The 20,308-nt window shown below is 55.5% G+C and overlaps 7 protein-coding genes across 7 annotated transcripts; 4 read left to right on the forward strand and 3 right to left on the reverse strand.

Annotated features, from left to right (window-relative positions):
* Positions 1 to 1,425: 1,425 nt before the first annotated feature.
* Positions 1,426 to 2,940, forward strand: EX895_000783 (uncharacterized protein; the record flags this gene model as incomplete). The annotated part of the gene is made up of 2 exons (XM_029881384.1): positions 1,426 to 1,462; positions 1,766 to 2,940. The coding sequence occupies 2 exons, from the start codon at positions 1,426 to 1,428 to the stop codon at positions 2,938 to 2,940; spliced, it is 1,212 nt and encodes a 403-aa protein (XP_029742770.1).
* A 748-nt stretch (positions 2,941 to 3,688) lies between these two features.
* EX895_000784 (uncharacterized protein) lies at positions 3,689 to 5,034 on the reverse strand (the record flags this gene model as incomplete). The annotated part of the gene is made up of 2 exons (XM_029881385.1): positions 3,689 to 4,078; positions 4,174 to 5,034. 2 exons carry the CDS (start codon positions 5,032 to 5,034, stop codon positions 3,689 to 3,691), a joined length of 1,251 nt encoding a protein of 416 aa, XP_029742771.1.
* A 515-nt stretch (positions 5,035 to 5,549) lies between these two features.
* EX895_000785 (uncharacterized protein) lies at positions 5,550 to 6,812 on the reverse strand (the record flags this gene model as incomplete). Its single annotated transcript, XM_029881386.1, has 1 exon — positions 5,550 to 6,812. The coding sequence occupies one exon, from the start codon at positions 6,810 to 6,812 to the stop codon at positions 5,550 to 5,552; it is 1,263 nt and encodes a 420-aa protein (XP_029742772.1).
* A 2,982-nt stretch (positions 6,813 to 9,794) lies between these two features.
* Positions 9,795 to 10,313, forward strand: EX895_000786 (uncharacterized protein; the record flags this gene model as incomplete). Its single annotated transcript, XM_029881387.1, has 1 exon — positions 9,795 to 10,313. One exon carries the CDS (start codon positions 9,795 to 9,797, stop codon positions 10,311 to 10,313), a length of 519 nt encoding a protein of 172 aa, XP_029742773.1.
* Positions 10,314 to 12,861: 2,548 nt separating this feature from the next.
* EX895_000787 (uncharacterized protein) lies at positions 12,862 to 14,424 on the forward strand (the record flags this gene model as incomplete). Its single annotated transcript, XM_029881388.1, has 1 exon — positions 12,862 to 14,424. One exon carries the CDS (start codon positions 12,862 to 12,864, stop codon positions 14,422 to 14,424), a length of 1,563 nt encoding a protein of 520 aa, XP_029742774.1.
* Positions 14,425 to 14,770: 346 nt separating this feature from the next.
* EX895_000788 (uncharacterized protein) lies at positions 14,771 to 17,008 on the reverse strand (the record flags this gene model as incomplete). The annotated part of the gene is made up of 1 exon (XM_029881389.1): positions 14,771 to 17,008. One exon carries the CDS (start codon positions 17,006 to 17,008, stop codon positions 14,771 to 14,773), a length of 2,238 nt encoding a protein of 745 aa, XP_029742775.1.
* Positions 17,009 to 17,905: 897 nt separating this feature from the next.
* Positions 17,906 to 19,702, forward strand: EX895_000789 (uncharacterized protein; the record flags this gene model as incomplete). Its single annotated transcript, XM_029881390.1, has 1 exon — positions 17,906 to 19,702. The coding sequence occupies one exon, from the start codon at positions 17,906 to 17,908 to the stop codon at positions 19,700 to 19,702; it is 1,797 nt and encodes a 598-aa protein (XP_029742776.1).
* Positions 19,703 to 20,308: the final 606 nt, after the last annotated feature.

A 20,308-nucleotide genomic window follows, 5' to 3' on the forward strand; every position in this document is an offset into this window, starting at 1 on the left:
ACTGCTGGGCACTGTCTCTCTTTAGCGATGACCAATTTGTTGAGATGTCTCTTTGCTGCCTGGGGATGCAACTTTTGTTCCTATTCTTTGCTCAAGGTGCGTCCTCAATGCGGCATATGGAATCGCATTTCGCCTCCATTGCCGTCCAGTTCTGCGGTTCAAGTCGACATTCGACCTTCGATCTGCAAGCAAATGAGTGTCAAAAGGAGGTCGAAGCGCCGATTTGAGACCAAGACATCTTAAAAAACGAAAGGAAGAGTGCATGCAGGTGACTTTCTTTGTCATGATTCTCGTGGCTGGCTGATACCAACCGCCTGAATTGTTGGATGGTTGAGCAGCTAGCTAGCTGCCTTCACGAGTGATGAAGAAGGAGCGAGAGACTGAGCCAGGGGCGGGCGGTGGTTGGCTTGGTTGGCTGAATCTCTGCTTCGAGGGTCTGGATCCAGTGGATTGAGTGTGTTTGAAATGCGATTCAATCCAGCTCAAAATCCAAAGCTGAGACGCAAGTTTGAATTTTGGAATTCATCTTGGCCGTCTCCAAGTTCACACTGCTCTCGTGCCCTTTGCCTTGCAAAAAGCAGAAAAAAAGGGAAAGGACTCGTGACAGACCCAGTCACTTGCCTGTGTGTCTGGATCTTTCGAGAGGGAGCACAGACAACGAGCCAATTAGGACTCTTGACACAGAGAAAGCAGAGAGAGACAGGAAAAGGAGGCAAAATCCAGAAACGAGGCTGGCTGGCCCGCCCGTTCCAAAGTTGAATTGGTCCTGCTCGTCTGCCTTCAGCCCTGTTCCCCTCTGCGCCCTTGAATTTGACTCGGCGGTCGAGCTCCACTTTGGCTGCAGTTGCTGCTTTCTGCTGTTGCTCACTGTTTTTCGACTTTCTCTTTGTGTGCGCCTGCTCTGTTAGTGTACTCTGCACGCTCCACGCTCCACGCCACGGTCCGCGTCCTCAGCTTTGGCTTGCTCGCCATCTCCATACCTTCATTATTAGCTCCACCACCATCTCATTCCCTCACTCTCTCTCGCGTCATACGGGATCCGCATCGCTCTTGTCCTATCGCGCATCATCTCGTTCTTCGCTTCGACTCGGTCGTCCACTCTGCAAGCACCGCACCGCCGCGTCAGCATCGTTTTGCTTCGATCGATCGCAGCTCCAGGCGCACGACACTGCAGCCCCCTCTCGAGCTTGCTTCCATACGGATCGTCTCCTTGACCCTCTGCAGCTTCGCACAGCGGCCGCTCGTTGTCATCTCGTGCATAGCACCCTCCCAGGTCCTCGAGCATCTGCACTCTCTTTTGCTAGCCCTTTTGGACTCGACCGTTGAATCGCATTGCCTAAGCAGCATTCCACTCTCATCAGCCCATCGACAAGCGTGACCTGCTGATACATCAGTCCTTTCCCACGCTGACCCACACATCCAACCATGTCTAACGCGCCTCTCAACGGCGTCAAGCTCAACCGTACGTATCCGCTCATGTCTTCGACTCGCGCCATCGTCTCGATCCCGCGCCCTGCATGCTGTCCAAGGTGCTGCGGTGCACTATCCCATCTTGTTGGACCCATTTTGTAGCGATGCAAGGGTGGGGAAGCACTGCTTGTTTGGTGTGCGTTCTGCAAATGCGGCCGATGCAATGATGGAGCGAGTCAAATAACGTGCACAGTCCGACCAGGCTCTGGAGGAATAACATTCGCTGACATCTCATCCCCTTCTCTGCCTCCTTCCGTTGTCCTCATCTTCGCTTCGCCTTATTGCCTCATCACAGCGCTCGATGATCCCAACAAGGTGATCAAGGTGCTTGCCTCGGACGGCAAGACCGCCGAGCAGCGAGAAATCGCCTACACCAACTGCAAGGTCATCGGAAACGGAAGCTTCGGTGTCGTTTTCCAGGCAAAGCTTGTCTCACCACAAGGCTCAGAAGCCGCCGAGGGCTCAAGCAAAGAGAGCGACGAGGTGGCCATCAAGAAGGTCTTGCAGGACAAGCGTTTCAAGAACCGTGAACTCCAGATCATGCGCATCGTCAAGCACCCTAACGTCTGCGAGCTTAAGGCTTTCTTCTACTCGAACGGCGACAAGAAGGACGAGGTCTTCCTTAACCTCGTTCTTGAATACGTCCCAGAGACCGTCTACCGCGCCTCGCGTCACTACGTCAAGCTCAAGCAGACCATGCCCATGCTGCTCATCAAGCTCTACATGTATCAGGTGCTCCGCAGTTTGGCCTACATCCACTCGATCGGGATCTGTCACCGAGACATCAAGCCCCAAAACTTGCTTCTCGACCCTTCTGCCGGCGTGCTCAAGCTCTGTGATTTCGGTTCGGCGAAAATTTTGATCGCAGGCGAGCCCAATGTCAGCTACATTTGCTCGAGATACTACCGAGCTCCTGAGCTCATCTTTGGTGCCACCAACTACACCACCAACATTGACATCTGGTCCACGGGCTGTGTCATGGCCGAGCTCATGCAAGGGCAGCCTCTCTTCCCCGGTGAGAGCGGCATCGACCAGCTCGTCGAGATCATCAAGGTGCTCGGTACCCCCTCGCGAGAGCAGATCAAGACCATGAACCCCAACTACATGGAGCACAAGTTCCCGCAGATCCGACCGCACCCCTTCTCCAAGGTTTTCCGCCCGCGCACACCCCCCGATGCCATCGATCTCATCTCGCGACTGCTCGAATACACGCCGAGCGCGCGTCTCACCGCCATCGAGGCGCTCTGCCACCCCTTCTTTGACGAGCTTCGAACCGGCGAGGCCCGCATGCCCAACGGTCGCGAGTTGCCACCCCTGTTCAACTGGACCAAGGAGGAGCTTTCCGTTCGACCCGATCTCATCTCGCGCCTCGTGCCTCAGCATGCCGAAGCAGAGCTGCTCTCCCGTGGCATTGATGTGCACAACTTCCAGCCCATCCCGCTTGAGTCGCTCAAGGTCACCCTTGATTAAGCGACGGCGATTTGGCGTGGTGGGCGGCAGGAAAGCGAGCAGCGTGACAGCCTGGAATGATAGGAGATCTCTCTGAAGTGGCTGTGTGGAGGAGGAGGAGGAGGACGCACACACACCGCTGGCGGCTGGGCTGTCTCAACCGATCGACTTCGTGCACGTCGCTACTCTTTGCGAAATGTCTCGATCACTCAGGCGTGGTTCGAATTGTTCTTTTCAACGGATCTCGCTGAAGAGGAACGATGTGGTCGATTGCATGCCGTCGCCGTCTCCAAGAAATTGGGTGGCAAAGCAGGAGTGCGAGTACGACTGATGCCTTGGGCAGATGCTTTTGTGCACGGTCGCACCTTTTGCCTGCCATCTTCCTCCGGACGGATCATGCATCATCAGAAACCATAGCAGAGAAAAAAAATCATCCGCACCTCATAACCATCATTCATACCGCTCAAAGGAAAATCTTCGAGCACCTTCAAGCCATTCTTCGCAACCTGTATATATCACCTTTTCCCATGCATCTTTCTTCTTTTTAAGCCAGGCGCCCCAACATACCTCTTTCTTCCCTTACTCTCCCCCTCTCTTTCCCTCCCCTGTTTCCCCTTTTTCACTCAGAACAAATTCTCCCGTTATGCTGTAGCTCTCACTTGCACTGTCAACTGATCGATACTGTTTTATCACACTGCGGCCGATGGTGAAAGGTCGACGATCTGATTGCGAGCATACAGTGATTGTGCAGGGGTATATTGCTGCGGTGCTAGGTGAAGCCGAGGACGCTGTCAGGATGGTACGGGTGTTTGGCGAGGTCTTCGAACAGATCGTGCGGGACGTCTCGTGCGAGCGTGACGGTGACGTTGATGATCTTGCGCGCGTCGAGGGGCGGGAGGTGGCGGAGGAGTTTCATGGGCGAGGAGGATTCGAGCAGGTCGGTGCGCATTATGTGCAGTTGGGCAACGATGCAGAGGACGTTGAAGTGGACGCCGAAGGCGAGGAGGAAGTCCCAGAGCTGGAGGACTTCGGGAAGTGGGGGGGTGCAAGCGCAGAGCGTCATCACGCTGGGGAAGGCATAGATTTCGGCGGAGAGGTTTTTGGATCGGAGGTGCGTGTAGAGTGGCGGGTCGAGGATCTCTAGGCATCGGTCGAGCAGCTGCGGTGCGAGCAATGGGAGAGGAAGGATAGGAGAGGGGATGTTAGCCAGGAAACTCGGAGTGTGAGTGTGGAAGGGAAGAGTTGAGTGCTTACCTGAAGCCCTCGATGGACGCCCGCCAGCGTAGGCTGCACGTATAACGGACAACAATACTCGATGAACCGGCTGAAGCAGCGAAATGCCTCGACCTCGCTGTGACATGTATAAAGGAACGGCGCAGCCAGCACGTTCATTCCTTGAACATAGCTGAACTCGTACGCCGCCGAAGCGTCCGCGTCATCCACCTCCTCGCCGTCCTCCGCCCGGTTGTGCTTCCACACAAACGCATCGAGCAGCCGGATGAGCTTCTCCTCCTTGACGCGCTCTTTGAAGCCCTGATCGGTGGCGAGTGTGCGGAACGTGTCGTTGCGGATCTTGTCGTGCGACGGTGACTTGCCCTTTGCGACGAGGGAGAGGTACGACGCGACGTCGAGAGAGGATATATCGAGGAGCAGCTTCCAGACAATGCTGCGGTAGGTGGTGCCAGTTGGCGAGAGGAACGTGTCTGGTGGTAGAGGAGTGGTAAGGATCTTGTGGCGGATCCGGGAGAGCGGGTCGGAGGAAGAGGTGGGGATCAGAGGTAGCAGTGATGCTGATGTGCTGTTGGGTGAGTCAGAGGGTGTGGCTTGACGAGGATGGTTGCGATTGCGCTGGCTACCGCCACCACGGCTTCCGCTACTGCCGCCGCGAGAAGCACCAGCGCCACCGCGCCCACGCCGACCACTCCCCGCAAGAGACGCATCACCACTCCCACTTCTAGCACTCGATACCGCCGACGATTGCATCTGACTGAACAACCTCTTCCACTCCCTGCCACTGCTCCCAGCCCCATCCTCACCACTACCGCTCGTATTGCGACTCATGGCGCTATCCACCGTACTCGGTACCGGCGATGACGATGATGCTACCACCTGCATTGTTTGCTATACCGTATCGCTGTCTTGTGAGATCTTGTCGTTGCTGATAGACAGAGATCGAAGATGCAAAGCAACTCACAATTCACGGGCTGGACCCTGGAAATAAGAAAATGGGCGCCACATGCACGCGCGCTCTGCGCAACCAACACTTCGCCAAAAAAGTAACTCCAGGCACGATGCATGCAGTTCACGCGCGTCACACCGCTCGCCAAGACGCAGATCTTACGCTCGTGCTTACCACTCTCTCAACGGGTTCGTTTCTCGATTCTTCTAGTGCTAGCGTTACAACGACAAATGCTGACGAAAGAGGATTGCGGACGCTTAGAAGTACATATGATGGAGGACAGGACGAAGATTGCAAGAGATGCTGCAGCGCGCGAACACGAGGAGAAACGACAGCCTCTATGCGTGCCCGGCAAAGAGCGAGGGGTATAATGCGAAATGGGAGCAACGAGAAGATACCCGACGAGTAGAGGGCGAGTATAATTGCGAGGACAGCAGCCGTGAGCGTGCCATCAAGCAAACACCTCCCACGCTGAGTACTTGCCGCCTCTTTCCTTGCTGCATTTCTGGCAACAGCCTTGCACGGGACATTCGAAACGCTTTGGCTTCTTTGGCTTCGTCGGTGTCGCCGCCTTCGCTTCTGCAGCGGTCGCTGTAGCCCGGGTACGGGCACTGGTTCTCGCAACCTTTGCAGGCGGCTCATCTTCGAGCACTTCTCTCGCTTTGGCCTTTCCTTTGCCCTTGCTTACCGAGCCGGATTTAACGGCCGGCGGTGGAGTCAATCCACTCAACTTATCCAAGCATCGCCCGTCGATCACATGTCCGCAGGGCAACACCCATATCCTCTCGTCTCCATTGGCACCTGTAACCAGTGCGTGCCGACAACATGGGCAGATGGGCGTCGTATCGGGCAACGGACCGGTGACGACGGCCTTGTCGTCGAAGTAAGTGTCGAGATCGACGGGCGGTTCAATAACGGAATGCGTGAACGAGGGCTGCTCCTCGTACGGATGGGTCCAATTGACATCGTATGTCTGCGGAACTTTGCTTTCCGCACTATGCGGGGGATCAGCCGCGCCGCCGTTCGATCGCCAGCCGCGTATCAAGGAACCGAGCAGCTCCATGCTGTAGGTCGTGCCGAAATCATAGCTGCCAACGAAAAGATCACTTCTCAGGCGCGACATGAAGCTGGCACCAAAAGCACTCGCAGAGCTATCGCCGTTCGCAATATTGTCCCCGCTCTGTCTAGCTGCATTCGCGCTAGCAGATGGTATCGCTGCGCGTCGTTGCGGAAGCAAAGGATGTCTGTCCAACGGGAAGGAGCCGGGTATCTCGACGGGTGGCCGGATGTGCGATCCAGCGCCATGCGGGCCTCGACCGATACCATCGTGAAACCGAAGCGACGATGCCAATGCAGAGGGCGTAGCAGAAGATCGATGGTATGGGGATGCGGGAGCCAACGAGACAGATCGGTGCAGCGGATGAGAGCGTCGGACTGGCTGAGACTGCCCGGTGATTGTGAAGCTATTGTCGTCGTCCTCATCATCGCTGCCAACGACGATGGGAGCGGCTGCAGCAGATCGCGAGGAGGTTGGGCCGCTGGAAGAAGAGGTGGCGTTGAACTCCGCACTGTGCGAGGATGGGCGATACGCATGGGAGCTGGAGGACCAATCGAGGATATGCGTCTCGTTTCCCAACGTCGATGGTCTTGAGCGGCTAGGGCCAGGTGGCGATTCCTCGGTGAGGTCGATCACCACATCCTCCGTCCAGCTCATTGTTGTATCGAGGAGCAATGATCCAGGTGTTTGCGATGCGATGGTGGTGGTGAAGGTGGCGAAGGAGTGGAAAGGCTCAGTCGGTTCGACAACACGAACTCAGCTGTGCGCTTCGAACGTCAACAGTGGCTCGGGCCGCTTCCGCAGTCCGCAGTCCCTCTTCTGGACGGAGGATGCCGCACACAAGGCTTTTGTGCAGATGAATAGGTGGGTAGGCCCAACTGGGCTCAGTTTCACTAGGTCCGATATGCGACACCGCAGGAGAAATTTCCTGGATATCGTTGAGAATACGAAGTCGGCCTTTCCTTGCTGGTGTATGGGACCGAAATCGGACTGGTTTAGATGTTGATGCGGCCTTTGAAGCGATGCGGTGATGACGTTAGAGCGTAGCAGTCGAGAGAACCGAAAGGCTGTTATGCACCGACTTCATTTCGAGGTGTCACTGTGATGGGTCGAGTAAATGGGTTGCCGGTCACGAGAGATCCTTGCTGAGCTTGAGTATGTTCGCGATAGGGGTCAATTTCAACTGGAAAGCAACCTTGGTGACGACGTCGGAGTCGGTCGGTCGGTCGGTTGGTCCGTGTGTGAAGAGTGTGAAGAATGAAAGGATAGCAGCTTGCAACACTTCAGCACGTAACACGATGCTGTGTGATATGAACTGAGTATGCTGTAAAATCCGACAAGCAGCCAAACAAGCTAAGCCTCTTGTGGCGGAGGAGGCGGCCGGCGCTTTCCCGGGATGACGTGAGAACCGCGCAGTTGCGATTTTGGAAATTGTTAGACCCAGTCGCGCAAATCTTGCTGATACGTACGAAAGCTTGATTCGGGTCGAAGAATTTTCGAGACTGCGGCTGCAATTGGTATTTTTCTGCTTTTGGTTCAGAGTTTGCGAGCAAGTGTGCACAGGGTTGATCGAGAGGAAAAAGAAAATTGCAGAGAATTTTCTGCTACTGTAGACCACCGCGCGACTTTCTTCTAGAGCTCACTTATAGACTCCGGCATCCGTATCAATCTTCCCTTCTCACCACTTCATTATCCATTCCGTCTCCTTCCCTTCTCCTTCCTCTCTTCCCCCCATCATCGACCACTTGTACCTGTGTACGAGTGAGTCGATTATAGTGCTCAACGTAAGTATCTTCAGCTTCAGCTACAAAGCCGCACGAGGTTCGATGTTTGTTGCGCGCGAACCCCCTGTTCTTTCCCCTTTCCAGTGATGACTCTTTACTCCTTTCCCCGGCCTATACGACCATGCCGAGACGATAAGGAAGCTCGTGTCGCAGCGAGCTCTATTATCTTTTGTGCATGCCAGCACACTTCTGTCTGACGGGCATCTAAGCGTTTGCTCCTTGTTCTTGCTGCCATCAATGCACAACAACAAAGACTAGCAATTGCGCCCAACACCGCGACGCATCCGGCTGATTGCGAATCGTAGCAGATCCAGTCACTGACCCACATCGCAATTTGTTCTCTTCGCCATCATGCCCAGCAGTTTTCACACCTTTGATTCGCTGCGAATCTGGTCCACCTCGAGCCTGGCCCCAACTTTGTAAAGCGTAAGTGGTTTTTTTGCTATTAACTCTCCGACAGCCGATGATTACCTCTCGAGCTCGATCGACCGCGAACGCGAACGCGCAAGCATGATCCATTCCATGGATCTGCTATCCATCAAGTCTCCGACGATGATAAACCTGGTATCCAACCAAATTCGCAGTTTCCACTCTAGGACCCACGCATCCCCCAGGGGGTGGGGCATTTTGGCTCTCCTTGCGAGAGATTCACATGGGATGTTGCGGCCATCTTCTTCGGAGGAGGTCCACGGCACGAACCCTCCTCTGTTTACAGAGGAGAGCCGGTGTGGCCAGCGCCGCCTTCTCGAATCGCTTGTATCGTCTGGATTGCAGCCGGCTCTGGTCCGATGAGGGTTTGCAGACCTTCCTTGGAAGTCTGAGGGGCATCTCTCTTTTCGCTCGATCGTCATTCGTGCCTCGCTTGGATGATCATCGCTGTCATCAACGAACTTGATAGATGAAGACATCATACTGACTCTCTCGTCGTCTCTTTTGCTCTTCTCCATCCTTCGCAACGGACGCTACGCTTGACCCATCGACGGACTTGTGCGGTGAATAGTCTTTTCTGTACAATTAGATTCACTTCAAGGCGCACTGTTCTGGATCCCCTCCTGCACGGTGCGTAACGAAATTCCCATCCCCGATGATTCTAAAGAGACCTGATCTGTCCTTGGTTCAAGGACACGCTTGCTTTGCCTCCTTTCTGGTCTGCTCTCGATTCTGCTAGCTACCTTACGGATCCTCCCCCTTCTCCATTGCCAGGGACGACGTTGCCGACTAGCAAGATGAGCTACTCAAGTATAAACCGATGTGCATTAGGAAGAGCCGTCGTGAGCGGGCGGTCTGTGTGCTCCTTTGCGTCTAGTTTGGACAAAGCGAACGGAGACAACGTTTCCTCTCTGCTCGACGCAGCTTCGTACCGGATTCCTTCTGGTGCTCGAGGCAGCTCGGACTTAGGGTTGCCGTCACTGGTGCTTTGTCCTCAGAGGTCTTGTCTGATGCTGGGCGAGTCCTATGTTCATCCCTTGCTCGAGCGTCTCCGCGGTAGATGGGGCCCATTCGGGACTCTCCTGCGTTGTAGATGCTCATATGGGCTGAGGTTGATTCGAGCTTGGAACCTCACGTCTGGACAGGATAGTAAAGTTTGGGTGCCGCGTTTCGCAAGGTCGAAAGTCTGGTTTCCTGAATAGTCGGCAACGTCAAAGCTCCTGGCACTAGCTAAAGGGAATCACGAGGGGAAGAGGTGATGGAAAGGCAGTCGGGAGCAGATGCAGAGAAGACAGGGCAGTCGCAAGGGTCCGGCAGGTCAATATCTTCTTCCAGTGGACATAACAAACTGACGCCTTCTCTGCCTTTCTACCTTCCCGCTTCTTGTCGCCGTACAGACTGGGTACTTTGACCGGAATTATCAGACATGTCTTTGCTCTCTCGCAACCTCTTCGGCCAGGCAAGGTCAAGTTTTTCTCGACAGGCCGCCTCAACATCGGCATGGGGCATCCGACACGAATCGTCTTCCGCTGCCGCCAAAGCAACTGTCGCCTCTAGCTCTGCATCTAGCGGGTCGGCGCCACCGACACACTACCGCATCACGCTACGTCGATCGGGTATTGGCATGCCCGAAAAGATCAACCGCACGCTTCAAGGACTTGGCCTCAAGAAGCGTCTTCAGTCGGTCTACCGCCCCATTGGTGCCGATATGGCGGGTGCCATCCTCGCGGTCAAAGAGCTGGTGCACGTCGAAAACGTGCGCCGACTTCAAGAGACGGACCAGATGCTGCTGAGCGACGAGGAGGCCGTGTGGGTCAACGAGGCCGGCGAGATTGTCGACCCTGGCAAAGCCGCCAAGAAGGCGCCTCGCGGGTACAAGATCGTGGGTAACGTGGTGAGCGAGCTGCGCGACCAGGAGATCAAGAGCGGATCTTCCTCTGCGTAGGAGGCGTCCTCGTACTCCGTCCAGCTTCTTATCTTTCGTCTCCATTGTATTATTAGACCTCGGCCGCGCCAATGTCCGTATGACAATGACGTCGACCACCTTTCGTTTCTCGTCGCGAATGCATACCCTCTTCTACTTTGGAGTTCGTGAAGAGTCCGTGTGGATGCAGGACGAAGGCTTGTTGCGCATGCATTGCTTGACAGATAACACTGCTCTGAGATCTCGGCAAGCTCTCGGGCAAGCCACTCACGCAACGCAAATGGATGTACTTGCGATGGTTCCGATCGCTTCCGAGCTGCTTCACACAGGTGGATAGCGTAAGACAACTTCGTACAAAGGAAGAGTGTCGTGCCTAAACTGTGACGATGGGAGCGAGACCGCCGGAGAAAGAGGGGAAGGCATGAGCGGCAGACGCTGGCTCCGGCCCTTCCGAGCCGTCCGCGACACGGTCCGCTCCGAGACCTGTTTCATCTCGATGGGAGGCACACTTTTCCGCTGGGCCAGCAGACATGGCCAGCACGCATCTCCATCTATTGACATGCGAGCATGTTGCAGCCCTTGGCTAGACCCTTGATTGCGGCTCAAGCTCAACAGAGTGAATCGAACCGTCAAGCAATCAGGCAAAGCATCACGAACAGCGGTTGCCCGCAAAGATCTCCAGACCGCAAGGCGATCGTAGACCAAGGCTCGAGCCGCGAGGCAGCCTCTCGAGCTTGTGTTGAGCATCCACACAGGAGGCGGCGCCTCCTGACTCTCGTTGCAAAGACGACGATAAGCTCGCGGCGGCTAAAAATCGGTTTGCATTGGATAAGGAGAGCTCGCAAGCGAGGCCATGATCGAAGTGGAACACTCACGTCAGACAAGCGAGGCTCAGGGACCTTTTTGGTTATCATCGACCTCAACCACGCCAAAGGAGGGTGAGTCTGCTGGCTGTCAAGCAACCCCGTCGAATGAGGCAATCGAACCGCTTGATCTCGTCTGAAAATTGCGCGAAATTGCGGGGTCGAAGCCCCTCCTCTTTCACCCGAGCTTTCGTTTCGATTTTTCAGATCTCGCCATCACACACGCGCGCACAGTCAGAGGCTAGGCAGCCGACCAGGTTAGCTCAGTTCCACACTAGCTCGCGTCACCTTGGTGGTGTTGGCGCCATCTCGCGCAATGAAGCGCCTTTCCGGTAGCTGTTCGATCGGCCACGTCTGTTCGCAACGCCTGACTTGGCCCCGTAATGAAAGCGGATCTGCGGGACGTGGTACTGGAGAGACTTCCACTGTTGTGGTGGGCTTGCAGCCAGCTCCGCCCGGCCCTGAAAGCCAAAAAGAAGTGGCAACGGGACGTCTCTCAGTTTAAAATAATTGCTTTTGTGTGCAAGTCGGCTCCAGTAAATTTTATTGCACCTTTTCCATAACATGCATCGGTCTCTGGACCGCTGAAAAAGAAGGCCGAGAGTGGAGTTGCCGCTTATCGGGCTCAGCAAGTCATCCGAGTCATATGGTGAGTCTCGATTCACGGCACGACGACGTGATTGCAAGCTCAGCCTGCACGCGACCAAGGCATTGACTCGACTTTAGACGTTGGCTAGGCTGAACTGGGCCGAGTCACAATTGGGCCCTCACTCTCATACAAGCCCAGAGGACGCTTCCATCCTCTGAACTGAAAGCGTGAGTGGGTCGGGCTGAAGCGAACAGCGGAATCACGCCCACGGCATTTAGCACCTCATGATGGGAACAGCAGTGGTGTGTGCGGGGGAGCTGAGCGCGTCAATCAAAAGGCAAAACGAAACGAGGTGAGGTGAGGTGAGGTGATAAGTGTGTGATTGTGTGACTGGACTCTTGTTTTTTTAGTTCGTCAGAGTCACACTGCAGCACAAGAGCAGCAAAGGGTGCAATCTTAGTTGGACCCTGACTGCGTATCGCTCGATTGCCTCATCCAGGTGGATCCCCCTGATTACCGGCTCCTCTTCGCTCCTCCCTCCTTCCCCCAACCGTCCCTTTCCTCCCTTTCATCCTCCTTGTTTAAGATCAACCACAGACCACGATCCCTTCTACGTCTCAGATCCCAATAACCATCTGCTCAACTTGAATAGCGGACCAGGCTAACAACAGAAACTTCTCAACACGCCTCCACCGCCACCTACGCTTCAGCGCTCATCATGCTTGCTTAAACTCAAAGTACTTGCATATTGCTGCCACATTACGCAGCTCGATATCGTCTGCATAAACTCTCTCTGCAGCTGTTCCATCTTGCCACCAGCCTAACCTTGTCCAGCTTTCAGCTCAGTAGTCGGCTGATTTTCCGCATCGATACGATCCGCTTCCCCATCATGGATGCCGGTCACCTTCTCCCTCACTATTCGGGAGTCTAAACGCCGCCCACCGACGGGTTCCTGCGTGTACGCACGTTGAATCTAGTCATTTGCCAGTCTGTGCTCAGCACTCTACAAAACTACTTCTCGCTCAATCAACGGCAATCACGGGCTCGTTGATCGACTCAGCCTCACTTCAACCTCAACTTCTTCTCAACGGTTTTCAGTCGTTCTTGACATTTCAATATGGTATCCCTGCCACGCTTCTTCCACACCAACAGGACCGACGACGACGCTTCCTCGCCGCCAATAGAACTGTTAGCTTCTGCTACCGTTGCTAGCGAGATGGCCCGCCCAAGCAGCAGCTCGCTGCCCGTGCTGGGCACGCCCGGCAGCCTAAAGACAGTCTTTGGCAGCTCGGATACTCGAGACTCGAGTACGGCCGACGACTACATCGACGAAATTCTTCCGGAGTACCTACAGGGGTCCCTTTTGGCCTCAAACGCCACCGTCGGACGCCGCTCGCGCCTCGATGAGTCGGCTGGTGAGGGCCTTCGCAGGAATGTGCTTGTCCGCAACGCAATGCTGTCCAGTCTGGAACGCGAGCGACGTCAACTCTCTGAAGACTTATCGGCCCCTGCGCCAGAAGCTACGGTCCATCAAAGCGATAGGGTTCCCGGGTTTGATGAAGAGGCTCAGTTCTTTGAAGACCTTCTCTCGGAACTAAGTGGTTCTGACTCCTTTGGATCAGTCAGCACTGTGCTGGAGGCCTCGATTCAAGAAAGCGGTGCGCACGCTCCGTTCTGGCCCCGTCCAGAAAGTGCTGATGAAGAAGAGGACTTCGTCGAACTCGACTCGAGCCTTCCCTCTGAAGCCCTCCTCGCACATCTGGTCTCGTCTCCTTACACAGATACAATCGAGTCAGCCACGGCTGTAGCCCCGATGGATCGAGACGAGGCCGTGCACAGCGTCGCACAAACTCTTGTCGGCTCCTGCTCCAGCGCTCTCTCCGCGCCACGCGAATGCATCGATTCTGGGTTTGCGGAGGCAGTGTCTCGTCCAGCATCTGTAGCCAGCTGCTGCATCGGGTATCCCAACGTGTGCCCGTATCCTGCCACTCATAGCTTTACCGGTTGCTCATCGGAAGAGCTTCCAGCTTTGATCGATGACGACGACAGCGATCTCGACGACGATGAAGACGAAGTGGACGCTCAGTCCAAACCAGCAGCAGAGATGGCACAGGCTATGGAAGGCTCTCCCCATGAAGTGTCACTCTTGCCGAGTCCAGATGGCGATGCAGCCCTCTCTCGACCTCTCTCGCCCGTCACGTCACCCATCCCCTCGGTGTACCACGACTATACCAGCTTCCGGGATCCGCTTTCACCCGAGGCCTCCCGTCCAACGTCGCCGATTTCCAGCGCCTCGTCGAAAGGTGACGGGGATGGGCCCAGCCCTTTGCTTCTACCATCAGACCTGGGGCCCTTGCCCTCTCTAGCTGAACTCTCCCTGCAGCTACCTGCGGTGTCTGGTACTAATCCATTGACCAGGCCGTCTTCGCGCGCTCTGGTGGGTCCGTGGTTTGAGCACAAGCAAGATGTTTCAGGCTCGACGAATGGCGATACAGATCGCATGCACTGGACAATCTCTTCCGCTCTGCATTCACGACCAACACCCGTGGCTTCCTCATCGACGACAATCTCCGACCACAACCCTCATAGACTTCTTTTCGATTCACACCGCGGCGGCTACCCATTCGCAGCGACAAATGATCCGAGCGACCATTCGATCGTTGTCCACTGGTCGCGTTGAACTTTGCCTGTCGTACTTGTTCCTGTTGTTCCTTGTCTGTTCTCGCTCCGACATTGTTCTTCACGCCTGTTAGCATAATCTTGATTCTCGTGCCAGCACCTGCCTAGCCCTCCACACACTCGCTGTACATACTCTTGTAGCATCTCTGTTCTCTTTTCGTTTCTTCCTTGCACTCTCCATACCCCTTGGTTCCCTTGTCGCCATGTCACCGATGTTCCGCAAATCGATCACGCACTTCTCACTCTGTGGTGGGTCTGGGTCAAGTTTGTGAGTGAATGTGGTTGCAAAAAATGAGAGTGCTGTGCTGTCTTACGAGAGATGAAACAGGATTGCGTGAGGAGGGGGTTCAGGCGACGTCCTGAAGCTCAATTTCCGAGTCGATAAAAGTAAAATCCTCGTCGACTTCTTGCTGCCAATCGTCGTCGTCGTCGTCGTCGTCGCTGGCGTGGGCGAGTGTGGCGGCGTGTGTGCTGATAGGATGCTTCGGGTCTTCGTCATCATAATCGCTTTCCGCAATGCGAGTCGATGGTTGGAGAGGGCCGCACCGCGCTTCCGGATTAAACACGGTGCGGGCCTTGGCAGCGGATGGATCAAAGATGCTGTTGAGCAGTCGATCGCGCTCCCGCGCTTTCGAGCGGGCATGCCGAACCGGTGACAGCTTGAGCCCGGCCAGTGAGGCGTGTGTCTGGTCCGCATCGGCGTCCGAGTCGGAACCGGGGCTGGAGGTTGTGTCAACTGCATACACCTGCCTGTTGCGGGTGGGGATCGTGTATGCGTAGTCTTCCTCTTCTTCGTCCACCAAAGCACTTGATGGGAGAAGGGGAGAGGAAGCAGTGCGCAGAGTGCCATAACGCTGATACGGTGTGATCGAGATAACTTTTCCACGCGGCTCATCATCGTCAGAGAGCTCGACTCGTTGCACTCTTCGCCACCCTTCGATCCTACTGGCCTCGACTGCTCTTTCTGCCGCACTATCTTCCAAGGCGTCTCCTGCTTCTGATGCGATGCCGATGTTGCTACTGACAGGCTCGACGCCGCGCGTAGGGCTGCTAGCGGTCTCATCTGCCACCTTGCTGTGTTGCTTCGACAGGAAAGAGTGCTCCGTAGTGGTGGTGGTGGGTCGAATGGTGCTGCTTGGCACGGTCAGTTCGGTGTGCGGGGAAGAAAGGGCGCCGGCTCGGCAGAACGATGCTGGACTGGAGGATGCAGGATGTGCTGCACCGCCGTCGTCTTCGTTGTCGCTGACGTTGCTGCTGGGCAGCTGAACCAGCGCTCGGATCTTGTGCCTTTTCATCATGCCTGTTGTGTCGAGAGAGGATGACTCGGTCTCGCGCGCTCGCCGCAAGCGACGTTGTTGCACTTCGGCTGCGAAGAGGCCCCCGACAGGCAAGCTGCTGCTGTCATCCTCCATCAGTGCGTCTGCATCGTCTTGATCGTCTGCCATGTGCTGGTGCGCATGCGATTTCGTAGGAGGGGGGACACCTAGCATGTTCTGCGGTGCGTGGTTGCTGGATGGTGAAGCAAAGAGCGGTCGAAAGCCTTTTGCGGATGAAGCGGAACGACGGAGCTTGGCGACCGCTTTGATCGGGGATTCGGTTTGCATCTCTTCGTCTTCTTCCTCATCTCCCAACCCGGGACCTCTGGATGCAAACTTGCCGTTGCTCTGCGCCCCACCACGCTCACGACTGAACACTGAGCCCGAGCTGGGCGCAGCGGCGCTGCCCTTCTCCTGCACCGACAGTTTTCTGTTGGACGCAAACCCAAACGTCCCCAACCCCCTCTGCACTGGTCTCGGGTCGGTCCTCGACACCGCTACACTACCGGCCGACACGACACGCCGAGCGCTCGGTGTAGGCGGGACGTCTTCCCCCCTCAACCGCTTTCTCGCTTTCGTCCGCGGTGTGTAGGCTACAAGCGCGGCGTTCAGTGCTGCATCGCTCGCAGCTCGCGATTTGGGGCTCTTTGTGGGTGTACGTCTAGAGGGAAGGGATGCTTCCAGTGTGGTGCGTAGTTTGGACGGGGAGGAGGTGATGTATTGCTGCTGATGGTGGGTGTGAGAGGGTGACTTGGTAGGAGTGAAGTTGTTGCGGCGTGCGAAAGTGTCGAGTAGGGGTGAGCGTCTGGTTGGGGTCATTTCGACTTCGATGAGCGACCGGGCTGGGCTGACAGGTTCATTGGCCGAGGGCTTGGAGGGCGAAGCGAAAGGGTTTCTACTGCACCCTGTTCCAGGTGTGACGGTTGCTGTTGCAGGCGAACACCTGGACTTTGTCGGCGTGCGAAAGGGGTTTCTCGACGGCGTGCTCGTCGTTGTTGCTGCGCTGTGCGGCTTTCTCTTGGAAGGCGTCTTGGACACTTCTTCCCTGTCTAGCCTCTGCTTGGAGCTCGATGCGTCACTCGACCTCGAGCTCGTCGAGCTCCTCGACTTCGATTTAGCCTTCACATCACCTCCAGCAGCTTGCCACGTATCGTACGTCCCCGCAATAGCCGGATCGGCGAGGATATCGCGCTTGGTCGGATCGCGTCCATGTTGTGCTTTGAACGCCTTCTGCCATGATTTCAGCTCTCGCCGAAGCAGTTGCTCCATGATGCCTTGCCCCGCCGACCGTTTGTCACCTCCAGAGGCTGGGAGTATGTTTGGTGGCTCGGAAGTATGGCAGATGTGAGAGAATGCTGGCTGAAGCGGTTGGTGATGGTTGCAATGTAAAGAGAAGAATTGTAGGTGTTAGAAAGGCAATTTACGCGTCGCGCGTGTTTTGCTGCTTTTGGGCGTGTCATTCTTCTTCGGAGAGCAAAGTGAAGAGGGAGAAAGAAACAGCATTCAAGCAATTCTACGACAAGCAGCCGGCAGCCACTGAGCACTTGAATGTCATGATGTACAGTCTCAATGAGAGACACTCGGATGGAGGGGAATTATAAGGTGGCTCTGGAAGCAGACTCAACGAAAGAGGTATGAAAGCTAAGCGTATGAAACTAGGCCAATGTTAGATCTACGGGAATGGCGCAATGGGCGGAGTTTAGCGCTGTCAGATGACGGCAAAGAGCCGCTCAGAGAGCGAGAGCCCTTGCAAGCGAGACCCTGAAATAGTCCTGCATCTTGGTCCGGGGTAATGTCAACTCGACTGAGCCTTCATCCAAGACGGAACGCTTGGTCTTGCCTTACCTAGGCACCTCCATCTACGCTGGTCCCAACACTTGAAAGTATCGACCGATCTTGAACATCATGGCGATTTCACATGAATGGCATGCTGGCGAGCTCTTCATCCAAACCCAACTGGGCCACAAGGACGCTGTCGCGGGCGCACATCCCATCTTCCGTCCTCAGCTCACAACACAGCACCAGCAATTCCATACCGCGCTCAATATACTCTCCGTCTGTACGCTCGATGAGCGAGGCCGACCATGGGGCTCTTTCCTTACCGCCAAGGACGGCCAGCATGGCTTCATCCAGTCGTCTTCCTTTACCTCGCTGATCGCGACCAAAATGAAACTACACGAGGGCCACCCAGTCGAAGTGGCCCTCAAGGGGGGTGCTAAGTTTGGCATGACCCAGCTCGTGCGAGGGGACGATTCGACATATCAGGGTCCAGGGCTCAAGCTGATCGCGGGCGTAGGCATCATGTTTGACAATCGAAGGAGGAATAAGTTTGCCGGGTTCATCAACGAGCGCAACGTGGGAACTGAGGAAGATCGAACCATCCAAGTTGAAGTGATGGAGGCGTTGGGGAACTGTCCTAAATACATCAACACACGCCGTCTTGTTGCTCATCCAGAGCACAGGCCTGTGGTGCTGCACACGTCGCTCGACCTGACACCTGGCGAACATCTTCCAGCTGAGACTCTGAAACATATCGCCCAAGCAGACGCCATCTTTCTCGCGACACGATACACCAGTCCGGCACAGACCATCTTCAAGTCGCATCTCGGCATCAATATCCGAGGAGGCAAGCCAGGCTTCCTTCGAGTCACCACCGAAACCGTCACCAAAAATGAAGGCGAGAAGGAGCAGAGGCAGGTGGCGTACCTGCCGGACTATTCGGGTAACAGATTCATGAGCTCGCTTGGCAATGTCCATAGCGACAAGGTGGCAGGTATCACAGTACCTTTGATGAAGAAAGGGACTCCCATCGATGTCGTCTACTTGACGGGCGACGCGCAGGTGCTGCTGGGCAAAGAATCGACCAGCATCTTCCCAGGTGTCAACACATGCGTTCGTATCGAGCTGACCGGCTACATGCATGTTCAAGACGCAGTTCCGCTCATTCCCGAGGCATTCGATCCAGCTGACGGCGTGGAAGACTTTGACAGCAAAGGTGAAGATGGCATAGGCTGGAGCCCGTACAATCCTCCCGTGCGGCGGCTGCGTTCAGAGCTGTCGTCTTCTGCTCCAACGAACTTCGCTTCACCCTCGGAAGCACCACTGAACGTGGCCAGCATCATTGCATTCGAACAGCACACCCTGGACCTTGCAACAGTGACGTTCAAGCTCGCCCAGCCGGTCAAGTACAAAGCCGGACAGCACGTGATCCTGGATTGCGGCTCGCTGCTCGACGCAGAGGTGAAGGAGTATAAGCATATGTCGGACAAATACGGAGGCGAGCAAGAGCTCAACGATAGTGGAGTGCGCACCTGGACGATAAGCTCTGCGCCCACTGATGCAGCTGACGACACGCTGAAGGTGACAATGCGAAGGGTTGAGAGGGGTCTGATAACACCCAAGTTATTCGAGGCTGCAAAGGCAGCTTCGCTGAACAAGACAGCTGGTGCGCTGCCGGTGCTCGGCGTAGGTGGAGACTTTGTTCTCGGATCAGGTGCGAGAGACGGCAGCAAGCTGCTGTGGGTCGCGTCGGGTGTAGGCATCACGCCCTTCCTGTCTTTCCTGCGCTCATTAACGAACTCTGGATCAAAACGGCTCGACATCACGTTGGTGCTCGCTGTGCGAAGGGCAGAAGCTGCCGCCATGCTCGAGCTTGTTCACGCCGCAACTACTTCTCAAGCTCTGTCCTCGGCTGGAACCTTGGCGATTCACATCTTTTCGGCAGGGTTGCAGCAGTCGGACGCACTCTCAGCGGCCCACTTTAGCTCAAGCGCATTCAAGATCGATCTCACGCTCCACGACGCCCGGCTGAGCTCGGACCTGTTGCTGACCACCTGCAATGCAGCCGAAAAGGCGGAAGCCTGGGTTTGTGGGCCTCCTTCGCTGGAATCGTCGGCTCTGCAGACGTTGGAGAGAGCCGGTTGGCCTGCTGATAAGGTTCATCGTGAATCGTTTTCGTTTTGATATCACGCACTGCAGTAGTTATCTCGTAATGCAAGAGTCTTTGCGCTGTTGAAATATGCAAGAGTGGTAACTGTAACATTAATTGAGGCAAGTCCAGAGTTTCAACCGATGTGTCTCGCATCAATGACACGCGCAGCTGCTTCTTCTCGGCCTTCTTTCTGACAAGTCACACGTATGTCTGGCCATGCGACCAAAGCGAGCAGAACCTACGCCGGCGCACGCATGAGATCATGACCGGTCGTGGTGAGTTTCACCGCCCACGTAGCCCCATGCAAGATTAGAGTTGGCATTGCATGCGGGCTGCCGCATTGATCTTGTCCTTGAACAAATAAATTTCAGCGCAGACAGTGTGTGTGAGAGAAGCGATCGATGACGAAAACAGCCAAAGGTTGACCGGTGACGAACAAGGACAAAAGGCGAGCGATCCAGTAGACGGCCTTGCTGCTATACACCTGAAATAGCGTCGGAGAGAGGAAAACATGGCGAAGCTGGGAAAGGGTCTTGGCTTGGTCGCACGTTTTCTTCGCCGACAGCTGTCAGCAGATTTTGGCTTCCACTGTGGGGGCCGATCGGTACTTCTCAGCGGACCGCTTTGCGCATAAGCGG

The sequence above is a fragment of the Sporisorium graminicola genome, chromosome SGRAM_1, assembly GCF_005498985.1.
Source record: "Sporisorium graminicola strain CBS 10092 chromosome SGRAM_1, whole genome shotgun sequence".
Lineage (NCBI taxonomy): Eukaryota > Fungi > Basidiomycota > Ustilaginomycetes > Ustilaginales > Ustilaginaceae > Sporisorium > Sporisorium graminicola.